At 39.7% G+C, this 18692-nt stretch overlaps 9 protein-coding genes across 9 annotated transcripts; 6 read left to right on the top strand and 3 right to left on the bottom strand.

The window, feature by feature from the left end:
* The first annotated feature begins 36 nt into the window (after positions 1 to 36).
* Gasu_01800 (sphingomyelin phosphodiesterase) lies at positions 37 to 2038 on the top strand. The gene has a single exon (XM_005709284.1). It carries the CDS (start codon positions 71 to 73, stop codon positions 1955 to 1957), a length of 1887 nt encoding a protein of 628 aa, XP_005709341.1. The 5' UTR covers positions 37 to 70; the 3' UTR covers positions 1958 to 2038.
* An 18-nt stretch (positions 2039 to 2056) lies between these two features.
* On the top strand, positions 2057 to 4758 carry Gasu_01790 (long-chain acyl-CoA synthetase). Its single transcript, XM_005709283.1, has 4 exons — positions 2057 to 2353; positions 2409 to 3447; positions 3500 to 3660; positions 3713 to 4758. Exons 1-4 carry the CDS (start codon positions 2193 to 2195, stop codon positions 4314 to 4316), a joined length of 1965 nt encoding a protein of 654 aa, XP_005709340.1. The 5' UTR covers positions 2057 to 2192; the 3' UTR covers positions 4317 to 4758.
* Positions 4759 to 5776: 1018 nt separating this feature from the next.
* Gasu_01780 (uncharacterized protein) lies at positions 5777 to 6901 on the top strand. Its single transcript, XM_005709282.1, has 4 exons — positions 5777 to 5946; positions 5996 to 6092; positions 6151 to 6180; positions 6235 to 6901. The coding sequence occupies exons 1-4, from the start codon at positions 5828 to 5830 to the stop codon at positions 6280 to 6282; spliced, it is 294 nt and encodes a 97-aa protein (XP_005709339.1). The 5' UTR covers positions 5777 to 5827; the 3' UTR covers positions 6283 to 6901.
* A 45-nt stretch (positions 6902 to 6946) lies between these two features.
* On the top strand, positions 6947 to 8771 carry Gasu_01770 (serine/threonine protein phosphatase). The gene is made up of 2 exons (XM_005709281.1): positions 6947 to 8493; positions 8542 to 8771. The coding sequence occupies exons 1-2, from the start codon at positions 7093 to 7095 to the stop codon at positions 8653 to 8655; spliced, it is 1515 nt and encodes a 504-aa protein (XP_005709338.1). The 5' UTR covers positions 6947 to 7092; the 3' UTR covers positions 8656 to 8771.
* An 855-nt stretch (positions 8772 to 9626) lies between these two features.
* Positions 9627 to 10851, top strand: Gasu_01760 (actin). Its single transcript, XM_005709280.1, has one exon. It carries the CDS (start codon positions 9665 to 9667, stop codon positions 10787 to 10789), a length of 1125 nt encoding a protein of 374 aa, XP_005709337.1. The 5' UTR covers positions 9627 to 9664; the 3' UTR covers positions 10790 to 10851.
* A 34-nt stretch (positions 10852 to 10885) lies between these two features.
* On the bottom strand, positions 10886 to 11686 carry Gasu_01750 (uncharacterized protein). Its single transcript, XM_005709279.1, has one exon. It carries the CDS (start codon positions 11561 to 11563, stop codon positions 10979 to 10981), a length of 585 nt encoding a protein of 194 aa, XP_005709336.1. The 5' UTR covers positions 11564 to 11686; the 3' UTR covers positions 10886 to 10978.
* Positions 11687 to 12305: 619 nt separating this feature from the next.
* On the bottom strand, positions 12306 to 13706 carry Gasu_01740 (glutaminase). The gene has a single exon (XM_005709278.1). The coding sequence runs from the start codon at positions 13554 to 13556 to the stop codon at positions 12435 to 12437; it is 1122 nt and encodes a 373-aa protein (XP_005709335.1). The 5' UTR covers positions 13557 to 13706; the 3' UTR covers positions 12306 to 12434.
* A 120-nt stretch (positions 13707 to 13826) lies between these two features.
* Gasu_01730 (bifunctional enzyme involved in thiolation and methylation of tRNA) lies at positions 13827 to 15731 on the top strand. The gene is made up of 2 exons (XM_005709277.1): positions 13827 to 15503; positions 15551 to 15731. The coding sequence occupies exons 1-2, from the start codon at positions 13863 to 13865 to the stop codon at positions 15692 to 15694; spliced, it is 1785 nt and encodes a 594-aa protein (XP_005709334.1). The 5' UTR covers positions 13827 to 13862; the 3' UTR covers positions 15695 to 15731.
* Positions 15732 to 15736: 5 nt separating this feature from the next.
* On the bottom strand, positions 15737 to 18586 carry Gasu_01720 (uncharacterized protein). Its single transcript, XM_005709276.1, has 2 exons — positions 17831 to 18586; positions 15737 to 17775 (listed from the first exon to the last, which is right to left on the bottom strand). The coding sequence occupies exons 1-2, from the start codon at positions 18477 to 18479 to the stop codon at positions 15764 to 15766; spliced, it is 2661 nt and encodes an 886-aa protein (XP_005709333.1). The 5' UTR covers positions 18480 to 18586; the 3' UTR covers positions 15737 to 15763.
* Positions 18587 to 18692: the final 106 nt, after the last annotated feature.

Raw genomic sequence — 18692 nt, 5'->3', positions numbered from 1 at the left:
CGCTCCATGGCACTTTAGCATAATTGGCATTTTTCGTTGTTTCAAGCTCTTTCAAAATGACTTGTTAGAAATGACGCAAGACAGTGACCACGAAAGAGAGCCTTTGAAAGAAAAGACAAGATTTTCATGCAACTCGAACGGTTTAGTAAACTCTGAAGAGATTTCGACCTCGTCTGGTTATGTTGGGTTTGCAGGTCCCACTTTAGAATCAGTTCGTAGACGCACCAGTTCTATAGATAACTATCACAGCGAAGCAACTATTCATGCGTTACAAGCGCAGTATACTTCAAGAGTTGTGCCAGGTTCTTCTTCATCTTACTGGAAACAACGGCATAATAACTTTTCTTCAGAGAGAGACGCTCCAGGTTCGATTGCCATTAACTTGAGGTCTCGAACTGGAAGCTTAGGTCGTCAATCCCCAAATCATGGCGCAGAAATACCACGAGCTGGTTTTCTAAAAAATTTTGTCGCAGCTATACTGTCTGTTCCTGGTATTCTGACGCTCTTTGTTGTATCGTTTTGTGGCATCATGTGGCGTTTGTATTCTATGCCTCAAGTACGTCGAGGCACTTTTTTAACTTTTAGAGGAGAGAAGATTTTACCTTTTTTGGGAACGTTTCCGTTGATTGTTTTGTTTGTGGTGGCATGGAGCAACGGCTGGTGGCTGTTTAGAAGAAATAGCCAATTATCTTCTTTTGATGTTGACCGTGCGAGTCCAACTGCTGTTATACGTAGAAGACGTGTTCCAGTGATACTCCAGATATCGCCTATTCTTACTGCTATTTTGCTAGTTCTTTTGTATATCTTTTTAAAGGAACACAGTCGTTATGCCGACTATAGAGATGCTGCCTCCCACTATTATCGTTATCTTCATGAAGATATAGCAGAAGATTCAAGAAGTTTATCCTTGGGTGGCATTCCTATCCGTGCGATGACATATAATGTTTTTGTCCGCCCTCCAGGCATCACAGGAGCCGGAGGTGATGATCATAAAGATGAGAGACTAAGGTTATTGGCTCCTCGTTTAGCTAACTATGATGTTATTTGCTTTCAAGAGCTGTTTGATGCTTTCAGTACTCGAAGGTCTGCCCTGATGGAAGCGGTTTCTCTCTTTGGTCTTAGGTTTTCAACGTATCTTCCAAGAAACTTTTTTATATTTCCTCCAAAAATCATTGATGGAGGAGTTAGCATCTTAAGTCGCTATCCTATAGTGGAAACCGATCATATTCACTTTCGAAATATTGTGACCACTACCATTGACTCAATTGTTGGCAAGGGCGTATTATACGCTAGGATTGAACTTCCTTCTTCCCTTTCTAGTGATATTCATTCTAGTTGGAATTCTTCATCCTTTCCTGAAGGAGTTGTTCGTTCTAAAAATCCAGTAGCCATAGAGAAAGCTAGATTTCTTCATGTTTTCTCAACTCATATGCAAGCAGGAGACCGCTTGGGATACAAACCAGAAAAATATCATGCGGGCATTCGGTTGAAACAAATAGAAGAGATGCGAGACTTTGTGTTAAGAAAGACCAAAGATGACGAAGGACCGGTTCTAATAACTGGTGACTTTAATATTAACGCTCGTGTGTCAAGAGATAATAGTAGTGATAGCAAATGGTATAAGGAACTGATGAAGCGTCTAATGGATTCGCCTTCTTCTATAGAGACACAACTAGAGCCTTTAAACCTGTATGATCTCTTGTACTTGCATTTTCATGAACATCCTATTACAGATGATTCGAAATGTATAGATTTCTTTTTGTTTGACCCTCGAAAAGGCAGAGTTGTTGCATCATATGTAGACGATGATGCTGCACGTGTTGAACCCTTTCGTATTGCTCCTGAGGAACAGGATCCTGAACATCCAATGGGTGCTCCTTCATTATCAGACCATTCAGCAGTTATTTCTACATTGAGAGTTTTGCTGCATTCACCAGAAATACGAGAAAATTCTTAATAGCACATATATATATATATTTATGTTTATAAAGCTTGAATGAAATGTTTGAATGACATGTATAAACAGAAACTAATGGAAAAGGGAAATCGAATGAAAATCGCCATAAATTGTAGGAATTCCTTCGAGCGTATATTATTCCCTCGCGATCTGTGGAAGACTTTTTGTGTGATTCGTCATCATTGATCCTCAACCCCTTGTTTGGATCGAAAGTTTACAAGAAAACTTAAGCAATATGATGGCTAATGGAGTAGAAGGACATAAATATTCCATAGTGAAACCGGGTGCCGAAGCGAAGGAAGGTGAAGGGCCTCCTCACGTTTGCTCGTTTGACCAACCCTTTTGTCTGCAACCTTTCCCAAGTGAAAAGTTGAACACCTTTTATGATATGCTTTGGTTAGTCTCAAGTTGTTTCCTGTTGCTGATTCTCATATCGTTTCCTTTGGTTTAGTCGTGCGGAGCGTATGTATCCAGATGGGAATTCACTGGGTCGCAGGATGCGGAACAAAAATGGGGAACTGGGAAAGTTTGAGTTTATGACATATAAGGAGCTTAAAAAGAAAGTTTTGAGCCTTGGTTCTAGTTTTCTTCGTTTAGGTTTGAAATTTGGAGATCATATTGGAATCTTCTCAAAAAATTGTCCAGAGTGGCTAATTGTCCATCTTGCTATTTCTTCTCAAGGAATGGTATCTGTTCCAGTTTATGAAAGCTTAGGTCCAGATTCTGTTGAGTTTATAGTGAATCATTCGGATATGCGCCTTCTTTGCATCAGTTCAGAAAACCTGAACAAAGTACTGGAGAATAAGGAGAAATTTCCCAAGTTGGAAAAGGTAGTATTGATGGATAGAGAGAACTTGGATAATAATGGGCTACCTGAATATGTCGTTGATATGCAAAAGCTCATTTCAGATGGAAACGATTCAGAAGAAGTTTATCCCAGTTCATCAGAAGATATATTTGTGATAATGTATACTAGTGGTACCACTGGAAAGCCAAAAGGGGTTATGCTACCAAACAAAGCATTTGTATGTGAAGTAGCTGGTATATTAAGAGTGATAGAGCACTATAATATATCGTTGACCAATCATGATGTGACGATGAGCTATTTGCCTCTAGCACATATCTTCGAGCAGGCGTTGGAAGCTGTAACAATTTGCTGTGGTGCTCAACTTGGTTATTATTCCGGTGATATTAAAAACTTGACGGATGATTTTAAGGCATTGAAACCAACATTTCTAATTGGTGTCCCACGTGTGTTCTCACGGATTGAAGAAGGAGTGAAGAAACAAGTTGCAAATTCTAGTTTTCTCAAACGTTCAATGTTCCACTTTGCATATCAGAGACAGCTTCAAAGAGTGAAGAACGGTTCTCGATCGTGGCTAATGGACAAACTAGTGTTTAGCAAGTTAAAGGCTGCAGTTTTTCCACGTTTACGTTTTATGGTATCTGGTTCTGCACCATTATCGGCATCAACGCATAACTTTTTAAAGGTCGGTTATAATAGTAATAATTGATATATTTAGACTAAGCTGCGTTACCAAGGTTTGCTTTATGGTTCCAGTATTACAAGGCTACGGACTAACGGAAACCACTGCTGGAGTCACTATATGTGGTCCAGATAATCCTGCAGGTTGTGTTGGAGGTCTTCTGCCTGTAGCGGAAATTAAATTGAAAGATATTCCAGAAATGAACTATACATCCAAGTAAGTAGAGCACATGAATATTATATTTCTTTATTACTTAAACAATGAAAAGAGACCCTGTCGCACCTAAAGGAGAGGTTTGTGTCAAGGGTCCTGTTGTATTTGTCGGATATTACAAGGACGAACAGGCGACAAAGGAAGCTTTCGATGAAGATGGTTACTTCTGTACTGGGGATGTTGGTATGTGGAATGAGGACGACACCCTTTCTATTATAGATCGCAAGAAGAATTTGTTCAAGTTAGCTCAAGGAGAGTATATTTCACCGGAATATCTGGAACAACAGTATGCTGCTTGTAAGTTTGTTGAGCAAATATGGATATATGGCAATAGTGAAGAAAGCGAACTTGTTGCTGTGGTGCATCCAAGTCAACAAAAGTCGGAACAATGGGCAGAAGAGAATCAGAAAACGAGGGATTTCAAGGAGCTTTGCAAGGACAAAGAATTCAAAAAGGCAGTTTTAGAGGATTTGAAGAAAGTAGCCAGAAGCAAATCTTTGAAAGGCTATGAAGCTGTGAAAAATATATATCTCGAACCAGAAGCATTCTCTATTGAGAATGATTTGATGACGCCAACGATGAAGCTTAAACGTCCAGCATTGAGTAAAAAGTATCAAAAGGAAATTGAAAAAATGTATCAAGAAACACACAAATCTTGAAACAAGAAAAATGAAATCCTATAAAGCATTTATAAAGTTTCCTTTTCTCTTCCAGTTGGGTTGGACGTAGTTGAGCTGCCGAACTTCGCACCCTCACTAGCTTTCGCAGAATATGTAGCCAAAAGATAATCGATTATTTCAGCAGACTCGAACATACTTGTTTGTGTGTTTGGATCTATTAAATAAGGAACTTGAAACGTCCCAGTGATATGTCGAAGTTCTTGTCGTTTCGGTGAACCTCTTGCAGCATTGTGCAACAGATACGGAAGTTCCAACTCGCATAGAACAACTCTCAAAAGTTCCTAAAACTATCCACTAAGTTGTTTCACTTTTTCTTGGAAGGACAGTCACCCTGTTGGACATGTTGAGAATATTTGTCGTCTCTGGGACACCACAACAAAATGTTGCCGCTTAAAAAACTCATAAATCTTTTGAGTTCACCTGGTAGCACAACTGTGAGTCGGTGAGAAGACTCTCTGAAAACTTCTGAGAGGAGCTCAACCTGACAAGCCAAGACAACTCTTTTGTTCCTGGTCGTGAAAGAAACATCGAGTCCAATATTTTTGTTTCCCTTTTATAAAATTGAATGTGAGTCTTTTATAGAAACTATCATCTTTGTGTAAGAGTGAAATGTTTCGTAAGCACAAAAAGGAAACAAAGAGCAAGAAGTTTTCCACTTTCGCTACAAGTAAGGTGTTCTTCCCACTTCCTTTTGGAAGGACGAACGAGAAAGTTACCACTCCTTATAAATAAGGACCGGGACCAATGCGTCTTCAATATGTATCCTTCTAAACTGACGAACTGATATTCCTTATTTCAAAGACGGCCGTCCTATTTGTGTCGAAATATTGTCCTGCTACGCAATATTCTCGTTATCTACTGCCTATTCTTTTTGGTAATTTGAGATGGAGGCAATTTCATGACTTATTCTTTCATTTCTTGAGTTTCTTTGACTTACTTTGTCGTTTCAATTTTTGAGCAGCTTCCGAAAGCTCTATATCCAGGAGGCAACCATTCCTGTCATTATGGATAGAAGTTACTACATTTGTTTATCAACGATGGACTCTTCAACTCCTCGTTTAGGAGAATCTCCCTACCTTGCGTGGAACCTAAGTTATGATACCTTTGTTGAACTCTCTTTTAATATACCTTAAAGCCTTGACATTATCTTTGACAAGGTAGACTCTGCACATCTATCTAAAATTGCATTAATCCTCGACAATCGTTATAGTCATTCTACTTCGTTGTTTCTGTTCTCGGGTAATACATATGCATGTTCACATTCGAATCTGTCCATCTATGTAAGAAACGCTCGTGTTCCAGTACAACAATATATATCATTCAATAAATTCGGTTGCTTCTTGCAATTCCAGCGGGTTTAGTAACTCCTTAAAATTTTTTTATTTGGCTAAAGATACAGTTGCAAGTTCAACATTTCCAAAATTCCAAGTCTTACAAGGACCAGGGGAGATTCCAATTCTTGTTTGATTGTCGGTTGACAAAATCTTTGTATGGCTTCCGCTCTGCAAGTCGTTCATGATTCAGTTCGCCACCGTTTCTTTGTAAATTTGAGTGCAACCGCACAAGCCTTTCTAGAGTATCGGTATCTTGGGACTAATTTGATTGACTTGTAAGCTTTGTAACATGGTGGGGTGGCTTCGATAATTGAAGGTTTCTAGTTATCATACCTTCGTTCCTCCTGAAGGCAGAGGCACCGGAGTTGCAGCCAAGTTATGTGACGAGGCTTTTGCCTTTGCCCGTTCTACAAACGCAAAAGTGAGTATCTTGTGATCAGAACGTCTTTTTCATTTATCGTGGGCCTTCGTTTTGATAGGTTAAGCCTTCCTGTAGCTATGTTTCACAGGTTAGTTTATCGTTTTTCCACAATATCCTCTTGCATATTTGATTTCTTCTTTAGACATACTTGCCCAAGCATCCCGAACTTCGAAATTTCATAGTAGAGTAGTCCAATTTTTGTCAGCTTCGGCACTTGGTTCTTGCTTGAGTGACGTGGAACTGTGATAATAAAGCGACGTGAAGGTAAGCTTTGTAGTCGCATTGTTGACTCTCGAAATAAAGAAGTATCAAGGATTTGGTTTACTAAATTAATATATTCGTGAGTTGGAGCAAAATTGAGGACAACTTTAGGTCCTTCAGAAATTCTCTCAAGCATAAACAAGCACCTTTTTATTTTCTATCAGAATGTCGAAGACTCCTAAAAATGGGTGTGTGCAACTCTTCATATAGTCAACTCTTATATTCCACATAGCAGCAATCGTTTTTGCAAAGGTTTTCAAAGATCGGAAGAGGATCAAGCAACTTCATGGCAATTGATATACATATCACATTGTAACCTTACAACTTTACATTTTAGCAAAGATAGTTTTTTCAGCAACTCAGTAACACATTGTTTTGACCATATGGCTGGCACACTGTTGCTTTTGGCCCATAAGTCATTAGGCCTTACATGCTCAACCTATATCTTTCTGTAACAGTAAAGTTACGATATCATTGGAAGTTTTCTCTTTAAATCTGCGAGGTCTCTTAACTTACGAACCAAAGTAGAGTGTAGTATTCTCACGGTCTCTGAATATCCAAAGTATACTTTCCTTGAAACTGCAAGTCATTTTGATTTCTTTCGAGAGGGTGCTTATATGAACTTGACGACAAATACTTTTTAAGTTTTACTTTTCACCCAAACTGAAATTCAATCCTGAAATGTTTATGAATACTGATGGTTTTAAAATCAATAAGTGCCTCAGCCTTATAAATCATAATGGATTGGATGTTTGTTGTTTCAAGCTTTGAACTTCACTGGTCGAAAATTTTTGACTCCTCTAGAAGAGTCAAAGTGAAAACTTTTGTTCAAGCACACAAGAAGTGTCTGTTTGAGATAAATAAATATAGTGAGAATACGGAAAGACAAAGACTTCCAGTCAAAAGTGTGGAAAGATATGAAGCTAGTGACAGTCAGAAGCCAACTCTTGTTCTTACAAGGAGAGTCTTCAAAAAGAGAAAGCAAAAGAAAAATCTTTCGGGAACTATGAAAACAGTAGAAGAAAAGAACGTCCCTCCTGAAAAGACTGTTGCACTTAAGCAGACTGTAAAAGCAAGTTCCAAATCCAAAAATCAGGAAGCTGCAGAAGCAAAAGGCCTGACAAGTCCTGTTCAGTACCTTGATAACCAGGACAGTATTGAAGAAGAAGGTTATAGAGTATTCTTTAGGGAACTTTCACAAGAAAAGGAGAACTTGAACCTGTCAACTCGTTACCGTGGTACGAATCCGCCCTCGAAGGGTTTAGACTTACTTTACGTTCCCACAAGCAAGTTTAAACTTTTTCCTGAAGCGTTTATGTCGCAGGAAAAGGACTGGTATAACTGTGCGAGAAAATGGGCCATATTGAAGACAGATTTTCGCACTCCAATAGCCCTGGACGAGTCCCGCAGACGGAAATTACCTGTGGAAGCATTCAAACCAAAAGTTGGAGAAGAAGCTGTCAAGAATTGGAAGCAGCTGGTAGAAAACCCATCAAATACTGTTTCTCCTACCTCGAGAGGTAGAGTGCTTGGAATTCAAGCGGTTTATAGCGAATGGTCCCGTTTTTTGTCAAAGAATCCCAGAGTCATCGTTGTCGGAGATGTTCATGGTTGTGTCGATGAGTTAAGAGACTTACTGAAGCTTGCAGACTTTCGTCCAGGAGATCAAGTTATTTTTCTTGGAGATTTAGTTGCAAAGGGACCTGATTCTGTGGCTGTAGTAAAGATAGCTCGTGAAATTGGAGCTCGCTCGGTTAGAGGAAATCATGATTTTGAAGTTATAAGGTGGTGGAATGCCCAAATGAATGGTCTTTCTGGATCTATCTCTGTGAATATGGAACACTTAAGAATTGCTCAAGATTTAGATAGGGAGGATCACGAGTGGTTATTTCATTGTCCGTGGTTTATAAGAATTCCGGAAATGAAGTACTTGCTTGTTCATGCTGGTTTTGTTCCGGGTGTTGATCTTTATCAACAGAATCCACGCTTGATGATGAATATGAGATCTGTTCTTCCTAATGGAATTATTACCAATCGCTATGTAGCCGATTCTCCTTGGGCATCTTATTGGAAAGGTCCTGAAACGGTTGTATATGGACACGATGCGTATCGAGGACTTCAGCAATTTGAGTTTGCTCAGGTATTTGTTTTTTAAAATATGTACGAATATCTCTCATATGCTTCGTAGGGCATCGACACCGGTTGTGTATATGGAGGACGACTCACAGCCTTGTTGCTTCCTGAAAATCGTTTGATAAGCGTTCGTGCAAGGCGTTGTTATCGTCATCGTTATTCGAGATGACTTGTCACTTCGTAAATAACTTGGACTCCTAAAGTAACAAGTTAACTAGGGAATATTTCGGTGAAGAAATGTATGGGTAATAAAGGCTTTAACTGATTCAGCTCCGTTTAATTTGGCTTCGAAGCGTTGTTCAAAGTTACAGAGAGTATGACGTTACTCTTTTGCAGTCTATGACTAAATCACCGGTGGAACAATACATATCCTTTTTGTCTTGATTGCCCTTTACAGGTCTGTAAAACAGGAGCATATACAATGGACCACTCCGTGAGAAAGTATAGGGATAGTTTGCCGTTTTCCTTTACACAAGGTTTATTGACGTGGCTATATTGATATGAGAGACTTTGTAGTGTGTCAGGTTGGGTTGAACGGTGTTGTGAAGACAGTTGAAACCACGCAACGAGGCTATATTTGTTGTCTATGAAGATAATGCTAGGTAGGAACTTTAAGGATCAAACCTTTGAGAACGATGGTGCATGTGACAGTGGATATCTCTCTCTCTCTCTCTCTCTCTCTACACATTATATATATATATTATTTATATGCATATGAGTAAACTTAACCCCTTGCACAAACGTGATAAGACTCCTCTGCTCTGCTTTGGGGATGTTTCGGTATGTTTCTTCATATAGTAAGCTAAAGGAAGGATCAAGTTTCAGAAATAGTTTATCGGTTGCATTGTTTCCAATGAAATTGTTGTATAATCAACTCACCTTGTAGGACCCGGATCTGTATAAATTAAATGATTATCGCATCGGTATATCACTTCGTTGTTAAGGCCAGCGAATCGTTAGGAAGGACGCGTAATTTAAAAGTGGGATGGGAGCTAAAGAATTGGCGCCAACGTGGCTAACAGGCCACCTCTTCCCAGCCCCTTTTTAATCGTCAAGACCAGAGGAATGTCCTTGTTTGCAATAGAGTATTTTTGAATTTTGTCACTCTTTGGCAACTAGGCTATAGTGTTTATTTTCGTTGTTTTTTGTTCTTTGTCGGAAAAACATTTGTTCTTACAATGTCAGATAAGCCTGCAATAGTTTTAGATAATGGTTCTGGGAACTGCAAGTGCGGGATTGCTGGAGAGGACTCTCCTAAGGCGGTATTTCCTGCAATTATTGGTAAACCAAAGCAAGCTGGAGTTATGGTCGGAATGGGACAAAAAGAGGAATATGTCGGAGATGCAGCTATGTCGAGAAGAGGGATTCTCACAATCAAATACCCAATAGAACATGGTATTGTAACCAATTGGGATGACATGGCAAAAATATGGCATCATGCCTTTTATAATGAGCTTCGAGTGAATCCAGAAGAACACCCTGTGTTGTTGACTGAGGCTCCCTTGAATCCCAAAGCTAATAGAGAGAGAATGACCCAAATCATGTTTGAAGACTTCAATGTTCCGGCACTTTACGTAGCAATTCAAGCAGTGCTTTCTTTGTATGCTTCTGGACGTACTTCTGGAATTGTAATAGACTCCGGGGATGGTGTTACGCACACGGTTCCTATTTATGAAGGCTATTCTCTCCCTCATGCCGTGCTTAGAATAGATTTGGCCGGTAGAGATCTGACCCAGCATATGGCCAAACTACTTATGGAAAGAGGACATAGTTTCACTACGACAGCTGAGATGGAAATCGTTCGAGATATCAAGCAACAACTTTGCTATGTTGCGGAGGACTATGAGAAAGAATTAGAAAATGCGGCCACCAACGCATCCCTGGAGAAACCTTATGAATTACCCGATGGTCAGGTAATTACTGTCGGTAAAGAAAGATTCATGTGCCCCGAAGCATTGTTCAAGCCAGACATGTTGGGACGTGAAGCAGACGGTGTTCATAAAACTTCGTACAATTCCATCATGAAATGTGACATTGATATTCGTAAAGATTTGTATTCTAACATAGTCATGTCTGGTGGAACTACCATGTATCCTGGAATTGCTGCCCGTGTTCAAAAAGAAATAGAAGCTCTAGCTCCTTCCTCTATGAAGATTAAGGTCATTGCACCTCCAGAGAGGAAATACTCTGTGTGGATTGGAGGTTCCATTCTCGCAAGTCTGAGCACTTTTCAACAAATGTGGGTCACAAGAGAAGAATATGACGAACACGGTCCTTCTATAGTACATAGAAAATGCTTCTAGAGCGTTGGTTACCACATGCAGCATTTGCTTACATGCCATTGGCAGGTATTTGAGTTGTCTTGTTGGAAATAGTTGCTTGTGCTTTCTGTCGTGAACATTTTCAATAAAATCCTTCTTCCATCTTGAAAGAAAAGAAATATTCCTTCTTTACTATGATAATATATACCATTTTTCCAGTAACGGACAACTTCAAACCATTTTCCTGCCTGTCAAAGGCAATCGGAATTTGGCCCAAATTCGATAAACTAAATCAGCCACAGGTTTGATCATCGGAAGTTTAGTGGGAAAATAGATCCAACCAATGCCCAAGGCATCATAAACTACACGGAAAACTTCCATATCTCTTACTACTGTACCGTCATTTCGAATAGCATGAATTCTTCCCATAGCTGTCTTATAATCTATACCTGCATTATCAAAAGAGGAGTAGCATTTATCAGATATATCTACAAAGCAAATAATTCCACGATTGTTGTCGTGTTTCTGCAAGAAAGCAACTTCCTTTCGACACAATGGACACTGACCATCATAAAGTAGTTTATACTTCCAGCTAGGAGCTTCTAACTGAGATTTGCTTGTGGAATATTCAGTCTCTATGGGATGACTGAATCTTCCCAAGGGTACGAGAGAACTCCGCCAATTCCTGTTTCGTGATAGACTTTTGGATTGAGTTGGAATATATACGCACAAATTGTAGTCACTTTTGTACTTCCTTAGACTGTGAAGAACTCTAGGTCTCGCTAGAGAGTTGCACAATACAAAGAACATTCTCATAAGGTTGTGGCAATCAATGAATGATAAAAGTGACTTCACAATTTGTAATTTAAATGGTTCTAATTCCGTTTTGGAATTCCGCTCATTAATCAATCGTTTTCTGTCATTGATTGACAGACTTACAACTCTTTTACACTGCATATTGCAGCAAGTCTTTAGATGTATGGGAAAGTCTCCAATAGACTTCAAAAAATGAATCACTTCAGTAAAGGCAACTATTATCTTGAAAGTGAAAGAAAATCTACGATGTCTTTCTGTACAAGTCCTCCATCGTCTCTAGACAATGACAGTATCAAGCTTATTTCTCATCAAATTGTTATTGCTGCTTGTCACTTCATTGGTTTTTTATTTCTATGAAGTTCATTTACAGTCTGTCGACTGAGTCTTTCCGGCTTTTTGAACAGAACAGGGACTGCTTCTGATTCTTTCAGCACATGCAATCTACAAACTTCATTTTAATTCCACAAGTCACGCTCTGTTGAAATAAACTCTCTTCCTTTCGTATGCTCTATTCTCTTTGCTCGAAAGAAGCAAGAATACTGTCATGGATAGTTCGTATGCTGAAACAAATTTGGCTCCGATAATACTAGAGAAGCAGGAACGGGAACTTTTTTGATAATATTGTTGACAAAACCATCGTTACAGTAAACAACTTTAGAAATTTCTACGAACAGATAAAAATTATATATACAGCCCCAGATTAAAAAGTCCCTTCACTCAATCTCTTCAAGAGTCAATAAAGGCATCAGAAAATACTACCATGCAACTCGGAAAACTTTATTACTTACAATTTGTGCTTTCATGTATCAGTGAAGTACAAAACAAAAATTCTATATATAGTAGGAATAAATCTGTACAAAAGAATTCTACGCTAAATGAGAGATAACAAACGCAGTCGATTTGGAACAGAGCCTAACTTCTCTTCGATGATTTTTCGATATTTCTGGAAGATTTTATCCTTTTCTGAACGGTATGCCCTGTCTAACTCTTCCTGTGCAACCATCATCAACTGACTTTCTTCTTCTTGTTCACTGCCATTGTCAGAAGCATCATTTTCAGCCACATCTTCCGTCTTCCTCTCTCCACATGGACTTTCCAGTATTGGAGAGTCACCCTCCGAGAAATTATCCCTATCCATAAAAGGAAAATTCATAGGGAAAAATCGTTCGGCAAGAAACATGAATGAATCATCTTCCTGACAAGATACACTTCTTTCTCTTTGTTTAGGCTCGTTGAAATTTTCTGTTTCAACTGGACTCGAAACTGTCCGACGAAGTCCACAATATGGAAAATCACTGGTCAAAGGAATACTAGCAAAGGCACCTAAAGGACGATGTCCACGATTGTAAGGAATATCAATTCCCGTATCCAATCGATGTTCAATATCTTTTTGCTTCCGTTCCATATTGACCACAGGGCCCGACTTTCCCTCGGAATCAACGAAAGCCTCGATAACTTTAATCACTTCCATGTGATTATTTTCCCAAGCATCATCGATAGGAGTTGCGCCCCAACGGTCTTTTGCATAAGGATCAGCTTGGTTTTCTAATAGAAAAGAAACTATATCCAAATGACCCTCTGCAGAAGCGAGATGTAGTAACGTTCTTTGATCGTAATTTACAATATTCGAAATGCTTTCCACGTTTCCTGCCTTTCCCAATAAGTCCAATTCCTTGGCTGCTGTAACCATCAACTTGAGCGATACCAAATTTCCGGTAGCAACAGCCCTAAAAAGCGCTGCTTGCAAGAGAGTTGACGAAAACTGTGTACTAGAAACGACTTGCTTTGAGTGAGTGGCCGAAAGCGTAGAAGGAAGGAATGTGTCAACTATAGGGCCTGAACTCTCGCAGCCGCTTCCAGGTGGCGACTCCATTGTACCATTATCTTCAAAACAGTCATTATCTACAGCTTCACCTAAAGTTCCAGAAACTCTTTGGGGGGTAGTCTGTTCTAACCAGGTGCCTAGTGATAACACGACGTTTGAGCTTTCCATCACCAGCAACCTTTCTTTGTCTATCTTTATGGTATCTTACGGAGTTGGATATCTATGGGAACAACAGTGTGAAGCTACGTCAAACGTTGCTCCATAGAGTGGTCAAATGTGGCCTAGCACATATGGATAACGTGGCAAAAGAGAACTAATGATTTCGATAAGACAGCGGTCCACGTGATCTGTTGGGTATCCCACTGAGGTAAGAATCACAGGAGCAAAGCATTCAGAAGAGTTCGACATTTTTCAGTTTCAGTAAGTACGAGTTTATTTCTTAGACGGAGAAATAATGGGACTCTGTGATTGACGATGGTTATGCTCCGTAATGTTTTGCCTTCGCATATATTGCTGCAAGCAAAGGGAGATATCCGATACCGTATAAGATATAACTCTTTTGGTGCTTGTAGTGAATTATCCGCATATAGTTTCGGTCGGAGACCACTTTGTTCAGTTTCTAAACAAACAGGAGAAAAATCGATTCAGAACGCCAAGAGGAGGATCCTCCCTAACGACGGTTATACTCTACAAGACTTTGTGGCAGCGTCCCAAGTTCGTCAAGTCGGCATTGCTTCAGCTTCCGGGGAGCTTAGAAAAGTTCAGTCTAAAGTAAAGATTGGTTGGAAAGGACACCTTGGAGATGTGAGGTCCACTCCTTATGAAGAGCTTGGCACCTGCGACAAGGTATATATGGAGACATATGGTTGTCAGATGAATGTTTCCGATACGGACGTCGTTCAAGAGATCCTCTCAAAGGCAGGTTTTGAGTTGACTGCTTCTTTGAATGATGCTACCATAGTTCTGTTGAATACTTGTGCGATACGGGACAAGGCAGAGAGGAAAATATGGCACCGTTTGGATGCTTTGAGACAAAAGCAAACTGAGGAGACTAAGAAACGAATTGTTGGAGTTTTAGGTTGTATGGCAGAGAGACTGAAGGAAAAGCTGTTGGAAGGAGAGCCAAGGCTGGCTGATATCGTTGTAGGACCTGATAGTTATAGAGACTTGCCATACTTGTTAGCAGCAGTTTCTTCTGGAGAAAATGATGCAGCAGCCTACAATGTACAATTATCTATGGACGAAACTTATGCTGATATATCTCCTGTACGCCTCAATGAACAAGGAATATCAGCTTTTATAAGTGTCATGCGAGGTTGCGATAATTTCTGTACTTTTTGTGTAGTTCCCTATACTCGAGGAAAGGAAAGAAGTAGACCTGTGGATACTATTGTTTCACATGTGCAACGGTTATCGGATAATGGCTTTAAGGAAGTAGTGTTACTGGGACAGAATGTCAATTCTTATAACGATATTTCCTCAGGGAAGACAGATTCCCATATTGTTTATAGTTCCGGATTCAGTTCAGTTTATAAGCCCAAGAAAAAGGGTATATCTTTCGCAGAACTGATACGACGAGTCTGTGAAGTGAATCCGAACATGCGCGTTCGATTCACCTCACCTCATCCCAAAGACTTTCCAGAGGAGTTATTAGATTTGTACAATGAATATCCCAATTTGTGTCGTCATATCCATCTTCCCGTACAAAGCGGAAGTTCAAATATTCTAAAGAAAATGCGTAGAGGATATACAAAGGAAACTTATCTTGCACTTGTGAATCATATCAAGGAAAGGATTCCAAACGTTTCGTTCAGTAGTGATTTGATTGTAGGTTTCTGTGGAGAAACAGAGTTTGACCATCAGGAGACACTTGATCTTTTGACAAAAGTGAAATATTCTCAAGCTTTTACTTTTGCATATTCAGAGCGCTCTAATACTTTTGCTGCCAGACATCTTGTTGATGATGTGCCTGCAGATACTAAAGGGAGGAGGCTACAAGAAGTTATTCAACTCTTTCGAGAAATTGCTGATAGAGAAAGTATTCAACATGAGATGAATTCATTGAAGTTAGTATTAGTGAATGAAATGGAAATGAAGGATGATCAAGAGTACTGGGTTGGACGAGCAGAGAATAACAAAAAGTGTTTTATACCAAATATAAGGATTTATTCGTGCATTCGAAACGCTTTATCTGGAATTACGAACGAGTTGGTTTCTATTCAGAAAGGCGATTACATAGTCGTACGAGTTTGTCAACCAGGTGTACAGCGTCTTTACACAAAGCCAATTGCTCGTTCATCCATTGAAGAGTTTCGGAAAATCGAAGGAAACGTCATGACAAAGAATCACGTCTTGAATATAAATTTATGAGACAGTTAAGTATCTGTTTGGGACGTTTCTGGATAGCCTGCGGCGCTTTCCTGTTCATTTGTACAGTTCCATGAAGATTCGTTGAAAAATATTTGGCGGAGAATGGTATCGAGATTCTTTCGGTAACTACCGTGACCATCAAAATTGGGACAGATAGCTGAGACGTTAATATTTTCAACTCCAGGACATGTAATCTTCCTCATGCCTGCAACGTGCTTCACTGAAGAGAAAGTACGATGCAAAAGACCTAAAATCCAGTCATTCTCGCAATAAACGTTCAGCAAGCGTCCTGCAACAACTGATGAAGCCATCCGCCATCGAGATTCGTCTGCAGTACAAGGAGCTCCAATAAGTACTGCATGATCAATTATACCACGCATTTCTCTTTTACTGAGTTCTTCCAAACACTGAAAGATGACTCGCGCTCCTAGCGAGTACCCTACTAGGGTGATTGGACGATAGCCATGAGTTCCATTGCATATATGTTCAGCCAAAGCGATTCCTGCACTTGTAGCTCTATTGACACCGGTACTCCAAAGGTTGTCAAATACGCTCACTGCCGATAAAAGTTTGAGTGGCAATGTAACTGTCCCCAATAATCCTGGAATAACGTAGTCCATGGCTAATTTTGTGAGCTTACCAGCCTTGAAACATATCAGTCTCATAAAAAACGCGAAAATTCTTAGCAAGAAACATACCGCAATACTTTTCAGGAATCCCAGTAGGGCATTTCCTACATCTTCTAACAACACACTTTCCCATCGTACGGCAAAACATTCACTTAAGGGAAACAATTCTTCTGCAATATTCTGAAATTGACAAGCAAAAGCTCCCCAACAAGGGCGTCCTTTCCAATGATATCCACATTGTTCTTCTACAAGCCATCCTGGAATAAAGTAAATAATATGCAAAGAAAGAGGCGCTTTCAAGGATCGATCATTTGCATCTTTGTTGGAAGCGATTCGAGTTTCGTTATCATCCTCATCTTTGTCAGTTAGCCAATGTGGAATATATTTGGTCCCTGGAGGAATAACTGCATATCTATATTTCACATATGCATTTCTTAATACAGCCGATGAGTTGTCAAACAGTAAAGTGTAGATTCCTGGTTCCGCACAAAGATAGGTGTCTCTTGAAGAACCTCTCTTCGTACGAACACCCAAACTACTCATAGAAATTCCAAATGCGTTTGCACGTTTTTCTTTCTTTCCAGAAAGAGGATAGTTCTGCATTGCCAAAACCCAACATTTTCTGCCTGGCTTGTCTTCTTCCTTTTGTTTTTGCTTCGAAGAGTTGCGAAATGATATCATCTCATTTAAGAGCTTCTTTGTATAATCCCACTCAGTCCCTAAGAAAGATGTTTTGACCTTTTTATCTTCCGAATAATTGATGTCTACTGATTTATTCGTTGGCGCTCCATTCTCAATAGGACTGTTTGAAATTATTTGATCGAAATCGATCGTCGACCCTTCTGCCTTTATCAAAGCTCGGTCAACGGCGAGTGCAACAGCATCAGCAGAAATTGCATCTTTACTTGATTGAAAAGGTTCGTATTGAATGCCAAACTCGCAAACACCTTCTAATTCCCATCCAAGCATCGAACCAGCAATAGTTACTTCTATTATATTCTCTTCTCTACCACCCTTCGGAATTGTAAGAGGCATCAATTGCATCATATCACGAATACGTGATTCTGCTACTCTATTACAAGCTTCAAAGTCGAATTCAGATACGTTCGCAGTTAAATGTCCTATCTTTTTAGCAGTCATTGAAGCTCCAGCAATCCCAAATAAGGAGCCGATCACTGCGGAAGACGTTGTTGCTGAAAGACTTGTCAATCCCATCCCCATCCCAACAGAAGCTAAAGCGGGAATTATGGCAGGCGCTAAGACTCCACCAGTAAAACCAACCATAAAACCACCTATTGTAGAAGCTGCTGCAATTTTCATCATGCGAATCTTTCGACGTCTTCTTTTGGTTTCTTCAAAACTCTCACTTTCCAAAGCTTCTGCTGCTTCTATATTTATGAACGCTTTATATATTCTCATACTGTGATAGAGTACCATACGTACCATTTTCTGCAGCCAAAATTGTTGCAAGAGTTGCTTCTGCAGAGCTCAGCATACCAGTATCAATAGAAAACACTTCTGCCGCTCTCCAAAATGCTGCTCGAGAACGGGAATCATAGTGACCTCCACTAAATCTAATTTCAACTTCCAAACAGCTAAACAACGCAAGCGAAACAAAGTGATGACGCTTCTCATCCTCGTTCCAAGACGACTGTTTTTCCTTCAGACTGAATTGAGTATCATCCAAGAAATTGTTTCTAAAGCCCAAAGTTTTTTCCTGTAAAGCTTCTGGGTCTGAGTAGCTCTTTAAACAGTGCGCATATTTTTCCGCAATGGAACGAGTGCTTTCTTCAACACCCTTTTTTTCGTTTACGAAGGTATCTTCGGTGCCCTCTATAGTCTCTAGTGTTTGAGCTATCAAAGCTTCTACCGAGGAGGTTCCGAGGTCTAAAGCTGGGGGTCCTAAAATACGTTGTAAGAAAGCTCTTGCGTGGTCAGCATCAGATAGTTGACTCCTCTTAGGCTGCGAAGAGAGGCTTTCTGAGACTACATTAAAAGATTCCTGTTGTGGTCGTGGAACACAAGCAGCTATAGCGCCACCAACTAGAAACCTTGCGTCTAACGGAGCACAAGAGAGTGCAGCATGTACCATGCGAATGTCCTAGCTGTTCAATTGTTTTTCCCTCCAAATGCCAAATGAGACAATTCTTATTAAAATTTGTTGAGAAAAATTGTGAATACTGTTGACTATGAATTAGCTATTCGACATTCTTATCAACTGCCTCCTTTCATATACGAGATTAGTTGCTTTCCTCTTTCTCTAGCAATATCGAATAATGTCAACAGAAATATTCGATTCGCTTTT

Source organism: Galdieria sulphuraria, assembly GCF_000341285.1.
Source record: "Galdieria sulphuraria unplaced genomic scaffold scaf_0, whole genome shotgun sequence".
Classification (NCBI taxonomy): domain Eukaryota; phylum Rhodophyta; class Bangiophyceae; order Galdieriales; family Galdieriaceae; genus Galdieria; species Galdieria sulphuraria.
This window is presented reverse-complemented; position numbering and strand designations above follow the sequence as displayed.

Excerpts from the sequence above, each read along its gene's own strand:
- Gasu_01730 (XM_005709277.1), top strand. The coding sequence starts at position 13,863 with ATGGTTATGCTCCGTAATGTTTTGCCTTCGCATATATTGCTGCAAGCA. Across the intron at positions 15,504-15,550 it reads AGGATGATCAAGAGTACTGG|GATTTATTCGTGCATTCGAA; the intron begins GTTGGACGAGCA and ends ACCAAATATAAG.
- Gasu_01740 (XM_005709278.1), bottom strand. The coding sequence starts at position 13,556 with ATGGAAAGCTCAAACGTCGTGTTATCACTAGGCACCTGGTTAGAACAG.
- Gasu_01720 (XM_005709276.1), bottom strand. The coding sequence starts at position 18,479 with ATGGTACATGCTGCACTCTCTTGTGCTCCGTTAGACGCAAGGTTTCTA. Across the intron at positions 17,776-17,830 it reads AATTTTGGCTGCAGAAAATG|AAGCAGCAGAAGCTTTGGAA; the intron begins GTACGTATGGTA and ends TCATAAATATAG.
- Gasu_01770 (XM_005709281.1), top strand. The coding sequence starts at position 7,093 with ATGGATTGGATGTTTGTTGTTTCAAGCTTTGAACTTCACTGGTCGAAA. Across the intron at positions 8,494-8,541 it reads AGCAATTTGAGTTTGCTCAG|GGCATCGACACCGGTTGTGT; the intron begins GTATTTGTTTTT and ends TATGCTTCGTAG.
- Gasu_01750 (XM_005709279.1), bottom strand. The coding sequence starts at position 11,563 with ATGAGAATGTTCTTTGTATTGTGCAACTCTCTAGCGAGACCTAGAGTT.
- Gasu_01780 (XM_005709282.1), top strand. The coding sequence starts at position 5,828 with ATGGCTTCCGCTCTGCAAGTCGTTCATGATTCAGTTCGCCACCGTTTC. Across the intron at positions 6,093-6,150 it reads CCCGTTCTACAAACGCAAAA|GTTAAGCCTTCCTGTAGCTA; the intron begins GTGAGTATCTTG and ends TCGTTTTGATAG. Across the intron at positions 6,181-6,234 it reads CCTGTAGCTATGTTTCACAG|ACATACTTGCCCAAGCATCC; the intron begins GTTAGTTTATCG and ends TTTCTTCTTTAG.
- Gasu_01790 (XM_005709283.1), top strand. The coding sequence starts at position 2,193 with ATGATGGCTAATGGAGTAGAAGGACATAAATATTCCATAGTGAAACCG. Across the intron at positions 2,354-2,408 it reads ACCTTTTATGATATGCTTTG|TCGTGCGGAGCGTATGTATC; the intron begins GTTAGTCTCAAG and ends CCTTTGGTTTAG. Across the intron at positions 3,661-3,712 it reads GAAATGAACTATACATCCAA|AGACCCTGTCGCACCTAAAG; the intron begins GTAAGTAGAGCA and ends AACAATGAAAAG.
- Gasu_01760 (XM_005709280.1), top strand. The coding sequence starts at position 9,665 with ATGTCAGATAAGCCTGCAATAGTTTTAGATAATGGTTCTGGGAACTGC.
- Gasu_01800 (XM_005709284.1), top strand. The coding sequence starts at position 71 with ATGACGCAAGACAGTGACCACGAAAGAGAGCCTTTGAAAGAAAAGACA.